At 42.0% G+C, this 15,136-nt stretch overlaps 1 protein-coding gene across 10 annotated transcripts in view; it reads right to left on the minus strand.

Moving 5' to 3' along the window:
• Window positions 1-509: 509 nt before the first annotated feature.
• map7d1a (MAP7 domain containing 1a) overlaps window positions 510-15,136 on the minus strand; it is a 48,976-nt gene continuing 34,349 nt past the window's right edge. For 8 of the 10 annotated variants that reach the window (XM_039807084.1, XM_039807083.1, XM_039807082.1 and 5 more), the window contains 12 exons: window positions 14,538-14,657; window positions 14,268-14,413; window positions 13,497-13,627; window positions 12,050-12,288; window positions 10,635-10,917; window positions 9,505-9,685; window positions 7,319-7,423; window positions 5,697-5,747; window positions 5,546-5,606; window positions 4,255-4,336; window positions 3,635-3,873; window positions 510-1,489 (listed from right to left, as the gene is read on the minus strand). In XM_039807084.1, the coding sequence (XP_039663018.1) occupies window positions 1,479-1,489; window positions 3,635-3,873; window positions 4,255-4,336; window positions 5,546-5,606; window positions 5,697-5,747; window positions 7,319-7,423; window positions 9,505-9,685; window positions 10,635-10,917; window positions 12,050-12,288; window positions 13,497-13,627; window positions 14,268-14,413; window positions 14,538-14,657 (1,649 nt within the window). In that variant the 3' untranslated portion in view covers window positions 510-1,478. The remainder of the gene's footprint in view (window positions 1,490-3,634; window positions 3,874-4,254; window positions 4,337-5,545; window positions 5,607-5,696; window positions 5,748-7,318; window positions 7,424-9,504; window positions 9,686-10,634; window positions 10,918-12,049; window positions 12,289-13,496; window positions 13,628-14,267; window positions 14,414-14,537; window positions 14,658-15,136) is intronic. The other 2 variants (XM_039807079.1, XM_039807075.1) reach the window with 2 other exon arrangements.

A 15,136-nucleotide genomic window follows, 5' to 3' on the forward strand; every position in this document is an offset into this window, starting at 1 on the left:
TGTTTGTAATGCACTTCAGCTGCCTAGAAGGCTTGAAACAGTGTGCCAGGTATACTGCTGTCCACCAGTGTATTGTGAAAGGCGGCAGCAGATAGAGTGGTATGTACCCCCTGTAGGGATTTTGTAAAAGGAGACCCAGACTGAAATGGACAGCTGAGCCAACTCAGATGCCTTGCCCATCAACTGTAAGGCGCTCTGGTACCATCTCTAAATCTGATTTCCTGTGTTTAGTGTGAACTCGGTCCTTCGCGACATTCAGCGGGAGCGGGTATTTCCACTCGAACGTGCCTCAGGAGTAAACAAGTCGCACTATTGTACAAAACACTTCAACACTGTGAGATTTATGACACATGATGATCAAAATCCCATGTTTTAAATGAATGAATGAACCTGTTTAACATTAAGATTCAACACTGAAGTCAGAACATCTGTATCATTATCTACCCACAATAAAATCCCTCAAGACATCTGTGCACCATTATTCACGACAAATAGATGAAAAGACTGCAGACTGGACAGCTGGTCTTTAATAAGACTTAAGATGCTCCCACTGACCTTGTTACGCACATCAAAATAATTATAGCAAGATACACACACCAGCATTTTAGATACATACGAGTCCATGGAATCTCAATGCAAATGAGGGAAAACTTTGTCATGCTTGCACATGAGAAAAACAACAGCTTTAACTGTTTAACAGTGGAGTAAATCCCAGTAAGTAGGGATTTGACCATAAATGATTTCTGTTTTTTTAGATCGTAGAGGTTGCACACTCATTTTTACATCCAGTTCTGCATACAATCAATCATAGCTGAAGTTTTGAACAGACAGTATTACGCACAGTATTACACACAGTAACACGCTGTTGCGTGTGAACTTGCATTTCAAATCTCTTCCCAGATTTCTCAATTTAACTTTACAAAAAACTGTTACAGGTAGCTTTATACAGACCAGGATGTATAATACCTGGGTTTCACTTAAGAGGGTCTACTCGGAGCAGAGTAGCATAAAACGACTTCCTTTTATACAACGTTAATCCATAGACCCATCCCTCCTTTGTCCATCGCACAAAGTTAATTTACATTATTCACAATAATGTACCCGGTCTTATAGTTCTCTTTCAGTTAAATAACTAAAGAACAAAACAACAAACACTTCAGCTTATTGTAATAATTACTCAGCTGTACTGTGCGTGGAATCGGTGCCGCAAAGATCTTTAACAAATGTTAACACTGATGGCACCTGTGTTGCACGCAGCAACACCTTTCATCCCGTTTTGTCTTTTGCGTCCTGATGCTTGGTCGTCATCTTCTGTGGCCCGCTTCCTCTTCAGAAAGAAGTATGCGTTTAGGTAGTTTGCCTTTAGGGGCTTAGAAAAAAAGGTTGGCACAGGGCACAGGGCTCCCCACGCGAGCGTTGGCAGGGCGGAGGAAAGGTCAGTGGCCTAAGGCGACGAGGACTTCAACACTGGAAACACGTCACAGGACCTCTGTGAGGGAAGGGCAGAGAGCAAAGGGTCAGCAGCCGTCGAGGATACATCAACTCATGCTAACGGACAAAACAGTGACTCTCTTGGATATGAGTAATGACACGGCGTGTAAACCTCTGACCTGGTGACAATATTAAATGCAAAAGGATGTTTAACATGTTGCAGGAGGCATGAACCCAATAACATTTACGGTCTTGTTTATATGGGGGTAATGGAAAGGCTTCAAGTGAAAGTCACTTTATAGCCGATTGCAGCCATTCTGTAACATTGAATTATTTGACTGACAACACCACATGTGAGGCCAAGAAGGGCCATACTATTCAACAAGTACCAACATTCAAATTAACCCCGGAAGCATGCCTCAAAATAAATTAACGACCTATGAAATGACATTCAATCAGTTTCGCATATCAATAAACCCTCATCATAAATGTCCTGCCAGGTCAAAGGCGTCTCAAGTATCCAGATTTACAAGCGTGAAAATGAGAAGAGAGAATGTCTGAGTTAAAGGCATGATACATAGTAAGATGGAGGAAGTATTCATGTGATTTCAGGAAAGAAGTCAGAGAGCTTGCAATGGGAATCATCCTCCGTTTGCTTTACGTAGCATTTATGACCGCTGGCTTGTCTTCAGGCTAACAGGTGAAGGTTAGGATCTAGCAGGGAGGGAAGAGTAGGGTGCTGCTGACGTTGCCGCTGGGAGGGGGGTTGAGTTGAGGCGTGATATGCTGCTAAATTGCTTCGGTGTCCTGTTTCTAACCCCTAGCAGTGAGGCACTTGTGGATAGGGTCTCCTCATCGCCTCAGCTTCTAGGAATTCCTCACTGGGTGCAGGCCCAAGTTAGTGGGGCTGCTGAGTAAAAGCTGTCATCAGTATAAAGATACCCCGTTTCTCTTCACCCTTCCCTACGCTATTTCTTCCATATCTCATCTCCACCCCTTTGTGAGTGTAAATGGAGTCTTCGTGCCACACCATCCTCTCCTCTGGGGGTACTCACTCTCACTGGGGAGATGACCTGCACATTAGATGAAGTACAAGTTCAGGTTCGTGGTCGCTTCGTGCCAAGGACAACACTAACTATGGTGCCTAGCACCGCAGTCTTTTTTGGGTTATGTGAACCTGGCCAAGTGTAAAATCGGCTCAGCAAATAGGCACACAAGCTTGTTGCAATTGAACCGTGGCTCTGCCTGCTGCTTCTTTTTTATTAGGGAAAGACGAGAAAACAAATCGAACGAGTACATTGGCGCTCTTGGCTTAACCTAATCCATCAAGTCGAAATGTGGCTGTATGGGCTATTCATATTTAGGATTCTGTCTATAATTGGATCTTTGTGGGAATCTTTGATTTGAATCGGTTTTGTGGATTCCCCCCTCTGTGGATCAATAAAGCCTATTCATGTTTTCTTAAACCTTGGACTATAGCAAAAATTAGGCCCTTCCTAAGCTATACCAACCTTGAAAAAGTAATGCCTTTATTCCCTTTATGTTCCTCTAGTTCATGTAAAACACTGCTGCTAGGATTTTAACAAATAATAACAAGAGACAAAGGCATATTACATCTATTGTTGCCTCTCTGCACTTCAGAGTTTTAGACTCAAATTTGAGATAATAGCAGTTTTTTTCCCCAAGTACTTTGTCATTTTGGAAAATTAGCCTTTTTGCTGAAAGTAAGGTCAGAAGATCGATACCATTCTTAAATATTAAGCTACAGCCAGCACGCACTTAGCTTAGCATCCAGAACTTGTCATTTTCACACTTCTGTTGTGGTATGTATTAAACCACAAAAAATTAAAGTATCAATAAGTGAGCTTTGTAAGTGGTTGTCTAGCCGTTTTCCCCTGCTTCCAGTCTTTATGCTAAGCTAGGCTAATAACCTGCTAACCATAGCTTCACGTTACTGTACAGACATGAGCGTTGACTCCTGTCAGACATTGATACAAGTAGTGAGCACGAGTTGTGGAACCTAACACCTCAGAGTAGCCAAGCTATAGTGTGATTGCTTTTTATAGTTCATCCTTCCTTTCTTCTACTCCCTTTATATTGTCATTGTTAATTTTAATTGATTAATTGTTCCTTTAAGGTCTAACGTCTTTGGTTTGTATTGTGACCTCTCTTGTGTGTTGTAAAGCAGTTTGTAACTCTTTACCTGCAACATGCTGAGGCTTCATGGGGCCTGCCTTTTTCATGAATGACTCGTCACTGTCAAACGCAAGGATCGGCTCGGTGGCCATGCTGGTCTCAGACTTGTCCCGTGCTCCGTTGGTGGTGTTGCCGTGATTCGCGAGATGGATGATATCTCCAAAGTGGGCAGTGTCTCCTTTAGTGGATAGACCGTTTTCATGTCTTGTAGGCTGGACCCCATTGACCAATTGGGCTGAGGGGCTGCTGTAGAGGGGAGACACGAAGCAGAATATGGTTTTAGTTATGATGGGTCAGAGTGAGTCATACAACAAATGAGTCATTCTACCGCCGTCCAATTACAGGAGTCATTTAAAATCTTCCCCAAGAAGCACAGTCAAATACAAAGAGTAAACATTTCAAGAAACCAAATCTCTCCCAGTAATTGTTAATATCTTCGGGCCTGAACTGTGTGGCTCCTTGTGTTTTCTGTTGAAGTTTACTACAGTGAAAACATCCTGTAGGCTTGATTGTTGTTTTTTCTGGCACACAAGTTTTATACTGTGCACGGTGGTCTTGCATCAGCATGAGCACAAAGAACCTTTTTTCAAATCCACAAAAAAAAAGAAAAAGGAGCAATAGTTGTACCTTTCTTTGACGTTGGTCTGTCCATTTTCTGTCTTGTTGTTGGGCAGGTTGACCTCTGGCTTTGGCTGATATTCAGCAGATGCTAGAGGAAACAAAGTAAAACAGCCATTTATGCAGCGTAAACCACGCACACCAACATGATCACACACATTCAGCATCCAACCCTACCCTGCATGACTGGGTGACAAACACTATTAATGATCGTCCATACACTGTGTCAGGCGTTAAAAAGGCAGGAAAGGATGCTTAATGTTCCTGGTGCATCCTTCCTTTGTAGGCCAGATCCCCCAACTGAGAACATGGCTGTGGTTGAGACAGATTTCCACACCCCTGACTAGAATGGCGGCACGCCTGCCAGGCCTCCAACCACATCAGTGGCTGGCTAATGTCTTCCTGCATTGCGGAACTTTGCCATAAACAGCATATCTCCCAAACCACATTGATTTCCCTTCATCTTACTCATCTGTGCTGTATGGGACGTGGAAGCTCAGACAAGGAGGGTGTGCAAGTTATATGCCTCTTAATGTGTTAAGATTTTTCTTCTCTCCATAATTAGAAGTTGTAGGAAGAGTGGATATGGTAAGGCCTATGTAACATCATGTGTCTTTATATTATTACTTGTGTCAGAAGTAAATGTCTGATAACTGCTGCAGGCTGTTGACATGAGCCCACTCTTCCCTTCTAACTCCCTCAGTCCCACGGCTTGGACAACAAGCAAACACACATGGGTCCTATTGTACAGAGAGGAATAACTCAAACTGCAGCTGTGCAGGATATGATTCAGAGATATAATCTAATAACCCGTTTATACAAAGAGCTCCGATGTGGGGCTGATTTACATGCAGTAAAAGTATTACAAAGTGCAACAAATACCTGTGCCTTTGTTTATTCTAACATATGGAAGAGGTAAAAGACGCAGAGGAGAGATGGTGTAATTATGTGTCATCAAATATCAGCCTAAAGGGAGGATAAGTAAACTGAGTTCATCTACAATAGCATGAGTCAGACACTGTTTCAATCTTACTATTGTAGTTGATGTGGATTTGCTAATTGAAGCATTGAATAGAAGGAAATCCACTGCTAAGTGGATTCTGGCCACAAAGCGTCCACTTTGTTTTAAATCCATTCACAGATAACACATTAATGGGAGATCAGTTAAGACAATTACCCTAAACAAACCCTGCAGATTAAAGGCTTGTAATAACGATTGGTAATGTGGTAATGATTTTCCTCCGTGCTTGAGGAGGTTTTTTGTAAAAGGCAGACAGGTGCAGACTGATGTTCTGCTTACCTTTGCTGCTCTCTGCCTCTTTGTCATTGACGTTTGTGAGAGGGGAAGACTTTGTCTCTTTCTGTAAAGATGGGAAATCATTTCATGTCATTTATATTGGAAAGGCTAGTCTTGGCTTGTTGTTTTGGTTAAAACTGAACAGCAAATGTACCTTGTCACCTCCATCTGTCTTGCGCGTCCTCTTCATGATCTCGTCCAGACGCTGAGAAAATAAAAGGAAGGAATATGACCAAGGGAAAATGCCACAGAACAAAATAACAGATATCATAACCCTTTTTTGTGGTTTATTTGTAGATTGTCTATGCATTTCGTGCTGGAGGACACCAAGGGATCAGGGCAGATGTGCTTATAATAAATCAAGATTTGAGATCGTTAAACATTTGGTTAGGTTTAGTCGGCTAGACTGAGCCCACACACCTTGTTGTCAGACTGTTTTTGCTAAAGAAAGAGGTTTCACCTGTTTCCGCTGTTCATTCCTTCTCTTAAACGTTAATAAGGATTTTCCTGTCTCTTGTATCTAGGCCATTATGCTTGAAGGGAATGCACCGAGTCAAAATGAGGCTCCTATGTCTCCAGGTGGAGGGCTGTGTCAATAGTGATGAGGCAGCACTTGTGTATTCAGCTGGAACAACAGCGTAGGAAGGTCGGACAGTAAACAGCAGGATAGAGGATAAGTCTATACTGTGCTAAAATACAAACCACTGTGTGGCTAATTTATATGCACAGAAGGTTGATGCAAGATGCAACTTTGATCTGAGGGCACAGCCAGCCTGGGACAGCAAGACCATGACTGCAGCTGTCACTCTTAAAAGTGAAGCATTTTTAGGATCCAAGATTCTTTATTGGACAGCTCACACACTCATGGTTTGGCTTTTAGTTTGGCTGCAAAACTACAGATTGTTATTTCTCCAATATGTTGCTGTGTTGCCCCTCAGGATACTTTAAACCACCTTTGCTCGCTGATCAAACTCCTCTTTGTTGAGGCGATAACAAGAGCAGTCAGTTTTGGTAGAAGTCAGTCAGTAACAGTGTGTTTTACAGTGTGACTAAGCAGTGAGTCTTTGGGGCAGAGGACATGCTGTTCTTGCGGGCTTATTGCAGGACAGAGCCAGGCTTGGGCTGGCTGAGCCAGGCCTGGCATGCCTAGATAAGAGCCTTTCTCACATGGAGAGGGAGAGAAAGGCTTAGCCCGCATACAGAGGCGTGAGCTTACTGGATATGTGGGTGGCATTTTTGACTATATGGTCACACACACACACACACACACACACACACACACACACATATCAGCACACATGTGCAAAGATCTGCACATATCTACGCACACACACACACGACTGGCACAGCAAGGTCTCCATTAATAGTGTTTATATATAGCTTCATGCTCGACACACAGTCTAAGCCCTGTTAAATCATGGCATGCAGACAACCAATCCAGGATAAGCCAAAAACATCATTCGTCTTAGTTTCAGGGACTCAACTTTCAAGCCTGCTTTTGTAATGTCAAAAGACAGTCAATGGAGTGAACGTACCCCGGAATATAATACCTCCACTGAGGGAGGAGAGCTTGTTGTAAATTGACTACAGAATTAATGTTGCGTTACTCTGAGATGTATGCAGTTGAGAGCAGAGTTGGGACTTTTAAACTGAATCTCTTAATATAATTTTGTCCACAAAAAATGTAGGTAAGGATTTTTGGAAAATGTCTTTGTTTATTATTTAGGAAATGTGCTGAAAAGAACAAATGATGGGAGGACAGATGTATTGCCCTACCCTTTTCCTCTCCAGCCTCTCCTGCTCCTCCTTCTGGAAGTGTTTCTCCCTCTCCAAACGCTGCTTCTCCGCCTCCTCCCGGGCTTTAGCCTCAGCCTCTTCTTTCTGAAACACACACAGGCGAAAATTCCAACCACAGTTTTAATTCCTGTAGAAGTGGGGGGAAAAAACTCTGCCAAAATGGCATGCCTTTTACGTAACAAGGGCGTGGTTGCTCCCTGGAATTATTGTTTACAACCACAAAAGGGATATTTTCCTCTACCTTTGAGCCAAAAAGATCTATTTTCAACATTCACAGCCTCGTGAGGACCATTCAAAGCGAAATACAATACTTAACCCGTTGCATAATTACAGTATATTGAATCACGTTTAACCACAATGCTACTTCTGTGAAAGACCACAAGGGGGTGGCAAAGTGTAAGTGCTGGATACCACATTGAGAGATAAGACAGTGCCAGTGCGGATCATGTTACAGGTCTAAGGGATAAACAAATACTGTAATGAATAGCCACATTTCCTGCGCCATTGGAAATCTGTTTCTACTAATCAAGCATCCTTCCCTTCTGCTTCTCCCCGGCAACATCCACAAACACAAAAAGAATCAATATGGCTCTTAATGGTTATTTGACAAACTGAAAAGTAAAAAGGGTGCATTCATTGTAGCTACCGGCTCCCCAGTTTGGATAATATTTGCCTTTTAAAAAGACAACAACATCCCTCTGAGAAAATACTGGATTGTGCTTTTGGACGAGCCTGTTATCAAAAAAGGTCAAGTGAGGAGAGCAGCTGAGCTGACACAACAACATTGGAAAAAAACGTCACAAACTTTGTTTGCCAAAGATAGGAGAGGGTATACGTTTATGGTGATGGGCAAAGTGCCTGGGAATGATGTGAGGAGTGCATGTCTTGACCTTTACTCGAAAGGTAATAATCACTGTCACAGTCGTGCTTAATGGTCCTTGTCACTACTAGGGGCTCTATCTGGTTATCTGACTAACCAGACCTGTACACTGTACCGCATTGCTCTTGGGGGAATTACTGGAATTGTTGGGTCTTTGTATATTATAGAGTGTGGTCTAGGCCTACTTTATCTGTAAAGTGTCTTGAGGTAACTCTTGTTATGATTTGATACTATAAATAAAATTGAATTGAAACGACACCAAATAGGGGTGGAACGGTACACAGACGTCATGGTTCGGGTTCATACCTCGGTTCAGACATCACGGTTCGGTACAATTTTTTTTACTGTGCATGTCTTAGGCTCTACCACCTAGTGCCATACAGTCTCTCCCCTTCAGCCTGAAGTATGTAAAGTAAGATGTAAACAGTAAACAATGAGTACCCCACATCATCTCCAGACTCCATCTGTAACTTGTAAAGAAAATAAGATAATCAGCTATAAAACTGAAAACACAGCATCTCTTATTTATGAAAGTGCAAATTACATAGAAAAACAAAACAAAAAAAATTCTACTTAGGCGAGACCTTCTCCCACAAAAAGATAAAAGAAAGTATTCTTGCTATTAAGTGCGACAGGCACACCTTTCTAGTTTCCACTCTGCCACTTCCTCCTGTAGCTTCTCAGCTAGGTGAGTGCTTGTGAGCTGCTCATACATGACGCTTTAATTTCCCACTCAGTCAGTAAAATGAGCAGTCACCGTGAGATAGCTTTCCGTAGCACGCGAAGTCCAACCATCAGTCGTGCTCCATCAACGTCCGTGTTTGGTTGTATATTGAAGGGACAGTTTGCCTCGTGTGGACGGGATGGCATGTTGTAACGAGGTTCGAGTACATACAGCAAATACTTGAAGCCACGTTCTTCTACGAGTGAATACGGGCGCGTTGAAGAGGACATGTAAATTCCGATTGCTTCAGTGATTTTTTTGGCCCCTATTTGTATTTGTATCTCAAGGCTGGTTAAGCACTGTATGGAGGAGAAGTTGGACAGATACAGATTAGGTGTCCCTAAAGAAACGCGTATCTAACAGTAGTTCCGCATTACATTAATTAAGTTTTATTTATTTTTATACCGTGTATTCTCCGTGTAAATTCATGTACCGAACCGAATCGTCTGTACAGTTTCGGTTCAATACGAATACAGGTACCATTCCACCCCTAACACCCAACCTCACTAACAACTTCCATTCCAGCTTTCTATGCATGCTGGCTGTTTTCAGTCATTATACCTGTTTTTGCAGGCGTAGGTTTTCCTCCTGCTCGGCTTTGGCTCTCTCCTGAGCCTCCTTCTCGTCCTGCAGGCGCTGATCTTCGTCCCTCCTCCGCTGCTCCTCGGCCATGGCGCGGGCCTCCTCCTCCCTAAGGCGCCTCTCCTCTGCCTCCTTCACTATTCGCTCTTCTCTCAGGATCCTAAAGAGTTTGAGCATATGGCTGAGGGTAAGTATTTTCCACAAACTCACGTGCCAAACACTTTGAGTGCATTAAACAATTTGAAATATGAAATTTTTAAACGATTCCATTGACGGGACATTTCCTCTTTAGTTCACACCATCTCTGCTGATTTGACATTGAAGCACAAGCAACAGGAAACTATTTAAGGAGATGGAAACAATTGGAAGTATGAGTGCCAACAGGAGATCACATCAATTCCAAAGCTGTAAATAGTGACTTGCTGTGGTTAGAATCAGCCAACAGGCTATCAAATTCTCAATGCTTCCACACATCACAGCCAGCGTTGAGTGAAGTCTCATTCAGACATGCATGTGTGCTGTGCTAGTGCATGGAGCCTTCCTGTTTAGTTTTACTGATGTCTATGAAAGCAAATAAGAGACAAGAGTATTTGAATTTGAACAGCCACTGAATTCTTAATATTGAAATAATTAACTTTGAATCTGTATTTGTTCTGAATTCACATCTTTGAAATTAAAATATATATATATTTTTTATTTGCAATTTCAAAAGCTGAATTTGAATATATTTTTTCAATGGTCACAAATTCATATCCAGAAATTTCAGAATTCAGAATTTTTAAGAATTAAAAATAGATTCAGGTTAATCAAATTTGTTTGGTCAAATTCAGATCCAAAAATTCTAGTTGAAATAATTCATATCACGCAACACTCGGACTACCCAGGATTTGTTTTGTTTTTTATCGGATATAGCTAAATGTCCTCAGTGAGGTTTGGGTTTGTTTTGCAGGATAAAAGCAGCTACAGCAGCATATTCTACACCAATAAATCGTTTTAAAATCAAAATAAATCACACTTTTGAAAAAGCACAAACTGTGTACTATACTTCAGCATTAGTTCATGCAAGGTCAACACTGTGGCGACCGTTTGTATATCAAAACGCCTCTGACCTCTCCTTCTCCTGCTGTTCGCGGCGCTCCTGCTCGTCCCTCTCCCTCTGCTCTCGGGCCTGCCGCCGTTTCTCTGCCAGGATGCGAACCGCCTCCCCTTGGTCGTTGGTGCCTGCCATAGGCCTGGCTGATGGAGAGGGTGACGGTGATGACGCAGGAACAGAAGGAGCCGAAGGGACCGGCTCAGGAGACGAGGAGGCTGCAGTGGTTGTAACTGCCGTGCTCGACGCATGAGGTGAGGCAGCAGCTGAGGCTACTACGATGGAAGAAACCACAGGGGAACCTAGTGACAATAACACACAGATCTTGAGCTGTGTAACTTAACAAAAATCTTGATGCGATTATTTATGCTTCACTACAAGTAATGACTTTTAACGTGGTGCCTATTGATCATTATTAATAACACTTTTAGCCGCAGCCTTTTCTCTTCACATGCACTGTGAAACATTCTGTCCCCAGCAACTGGAAATTGTAATCAGCCGTAGCTTCCGCCTAGGAACTTGGTAATTACATAATTAAGGCTGATTAGTGCAGCCTCTTAATGCTGTGTGTGAGAAGACACAGACCATGGAGCTGTGTGTGGCTCACTCAGTACATTCCTTTTGTTTTCATGGCTAATAAGCCTGATGGTAATCTTTGCCTATTGCTTCTTCAGAGAAATACAAATTATCCAGAGGCTTGTTTACTTCATCCATTAGATCCATTCTTCTGGCCAGTAACAGGAAGGGACTAAGCCAGACAGTGAAGCACTATTTAACAAAAAAGATAATCAAAACACGGTATGACTCAGCCATGGAGGGAAGCTACCCCAATCCAGATGTACTGTATCATAACACAAATAGGACAGTTAATCACATTGTACAGTATACGGTTATAATAATACTAATAATCTATACTCAAGGTCCATTTACTAGCAACTATTCCAACAAAGTTCACGCAATGTCAACTGAGACAACTCTATCTACTGATGAAGCTTGGGAGATGCGGTTGAAAGCTCCGGAAAAAAGACAGTTACTGGAACTCGGATTTGCGAATTTTTTTGTCCAACTACTATTCCTAAGGTCAAGCATTCATTTGTATAATGCTCTAGAAAAAAATTATAATATAAATTAATATTATTGTCACTGTTGCTATGAAAAAAGCTGATAATGAATTATGCCACTGTGCAAACAAATGGGAACAGATTGAACTTCATTTTTACTGTTTCACTTCACTAAGTACTGATCGGAAAAGTACTACGCCCTCAGAAGGGCCAACCTTTTTTTTTTTACACCTGGAACTATTGTACAGGAAATTATTTAGTCAAAACGCAGGTTTAGTTCCTGAGTATGAAGAGCGAGCCTTGACTGATGCCTGTTGAGCTTTTCAATCCAGTCCAGTAAATAATCACCATCAAAACATTTTTTTGTACTCACTCTTTCTCTGTTCGGGAGTTGCGGGCCTATGAGGCACCTTCACTCTTTCGAGGGGGATGGGGGAGGAGGTGCGGTGGTCTATCCTGGCAGGGGTCCTGGCTCTTTTGGGCCGACCTTTAGGAGTCGACGGGCTTCCACGTGTGGATGGAGGATTAGGGGAGGCAGCAGGGCTGGGGGAGGCAGTTCTGCCCTTAGGCGTGGCTGGGGATGACGGCCGTTGTCTTGATAGAGGACTGGGACTGTGGGAAAGGAAGATACAGAGGAAAAATATATGACTGATGGGAAATCGATTAACAAGGATTCTCTTCTAATGAATTTACACCATGTTCGACACAATTATTCTTTTGGACCTAAGCTGAAATGCTTTTTTACAACCCAGACACGTGTTCTGAAGAAACCTGACTACAGCAAACAGGTTCATAGCAGACAAAACACTCAAACATTGCATCATCACCCTTAAAGTGCCTTATCGGTCAGCATCCCAGCTATACTCAGGCAATGCAACACTTGGAGGGGAAACATCCATTATGCTGAAGAAGACAGGTTTTTTTCCCCTCTAGGCCTCTGGCACTGATGGGACTGACAGCCCTGCCAAGATTGTTGCCTTTTTGTCGAGTCAAAAGAACTTTCTTTCTCCTATTCAATCCCGTCTGTCATGGATGTAATTTATTTCAGTGGCCTGGGGATGCGAGAGGAAATGACGTCCTGGGATCTTTTACTGAATGTCTGCTCAAACAGTGCATGAAATATGCAGTCATTATAATGCAGACGTAAACATGGTCTCTCTGGCTGACCACAGACAAGCGGTGGGTCAAGGGGATGCGAGGTTAACCTTGTTTAAGATACGGTTTTAGTGACCATGTCTATGTAAATATCAAAAACAGCACAATCATGATTATTAAGCGTCTGGATATTCAAATGGTTCTTTGGAAATGTAAGTAATTATCTTTTTTTTTAAAGTGGAATTGGTAGCTTTAAATAATATACCTTCTATTGTGCCCTTTTCAGTTGGAGCTTATACAAGGTTTCACACTTGCCTCGCATAAATTCACTGTGTTCAGTTGTTAATGTTCAACCTAGACCTCTATGATTTAAGGCATCAACTAACAATTCAAGGCAGTAACTAACAATTATTTTCATAATCTTCCCATTATTTTCACAATTAAGCGTTAATGCTATTATAATTTCCCAGAATCCAAATTTTGTACAAACCACAATCCAAAATTCAAAGATGTTCAATGACAAACATAATGGATAAATGGATCAAATCAGCAGTGATAACGGACTATAGGCTTTGTTGAGCGTGTGCACAGACCATTTGTTGTCTGATAGATGAAATCAGTAACCAGGTTGGTGGGAAATATAACGTACAAGGAGGAAAAAGATAATAGCAAAACAAAAATGAGTAAAATCTGGAAGTACAAATGTTGAAATTATAGGTTTTTACCTTGGATCAGGTCTGTGTTTCATGCTGGGGAGAGACTGTCTCTTCTTAAGAACCCTCTCTTTAGTGAGAGCACTTTTCTCCTTCTCATTCTCCCGTTCCTTGTCTCTCTTTTCTTTCTTGTTTTTATCCATCTGTATGTCAAAAGGATAAAAAAAGGTTAACAAATTTCAATCTTTTCATGTGCAAAATAAGACAAGATATGCTATAAGTTGTTATACGTAAAGTACAGAAGAAGAGAGTCTGATCAGGGGACATGTGCTCTCATTGCTCTCTTGGAAATAGTTTCTCACCGACAATCTAACAATCTCACCGTAAAAATGTCACTCGTGTTCAGGTGAATGGTAAACCCACTCGTATTAATGTCATGGCTGTTTAGCTACGCTCTTATTCTGGAAAATGGCGTATTCGTTGCAAGTATCTTGATGGAGTCCAGCCCTGTTGTAACTTTCTGAAGACTGTGGCTGTGTTTGAAACCATTCCCTCATTGACGCCTCACTATTCCCAATATACAGTAGTGTTTATTACATAGTGAACTATATAGGGAATGACCAAATTAGTTCTACTGCTTCTCGGGAAAACACGACCGCATTGCATTGTGGTATACGTGAGTAAAATGTAGGGTACATCGTATGTAGGCTCAAATTAGGTTCTTCTTTGCATGATTAACAAATTGTACTGATAACTTAGTAACAAGCGACTCCCATCCTTCCTTCAGTTATTTTACATCAATGGTTACTCTCTGATTTCTAGGTTCTTAACAGGCGTACTTACGGGTGTGGAGCTCCGTCTGTTGTGGCGCTGGGAGATATCGGGTGTGCTGGACGTCACTCTCCAGCGGTCGGAGCAGCGATGGTGGGGCTGGTGGGCGCACAAGGTGAGGGGACTGGCTGAGGCAGAACGGGGGCAGAGAGGAGAGTCTGTGGAGAGAAGTGACATACAATTAAAGCTTGCTAACATTCATACAGCAGCATCATTTAATTTACCATGAGACAGATATTAAACTAATGTTATTCCTTTATTTTTTTTATTTTTGAAACTTACTATCTTTGCCATTGGTGAGGACGCTGGCAGCACTGCGGCTCCTAGCGAGGAAAGACAGCGTTGGCGTCATCAGACGGTCGACTATACTGCTCTCCCATGGACTCAGTGCAAGGCTACGGGCTGCAGGCAGGGAAAACAGATTTTTTTTTTTATATTAACTACAAAAATAATTCCTTTATTTTATGTCCTCAGTTGAACCAAAACTTTGCTGCAAGTATAGCATCCCCAAACCATGATATATCTGAAGTATTAGAGGAAGTTAGGACCATTTGATATCAATATTTGCAGTTCTGAGTCATTGCCCAGACAGTGATAAAGTAAAGCCTAAAATGTGTCACCCAAGGGAAATGAAAAGAAACAGTTATTCAGGTTAAAGCTCATGTAGCAATAAGTCTTCAAGCCACAAAATAAATACCCAAAAAATAAATAAACTTTAAGACACCTCAGCGCCACCCAAAGAGATTATAAGAGAAATGACCTCAGTAAATTTGTCTACTATAACCTTAGGCTGCAGTAGTACCACCCAATGCTTGTCTAGACAGCGAGTCAGTTACTTATAACCACAGCCTTGAGCAAACAAGCAGAGACGAAGAAGAGTG

Source organism: Perca fluviatilis, chromosome 7, assembly GCF_010015445.1.
Source record: "Perca fluviatilis chromosome 7, GENO_Pfluv_1.0, whole genome shotgun sequence".
Lineage (NCBI taxonomy): Eukaryota > Metazoa > Chordata > Actinopteri > Perciformes > Percidae > Perca > Perca fluviatilis.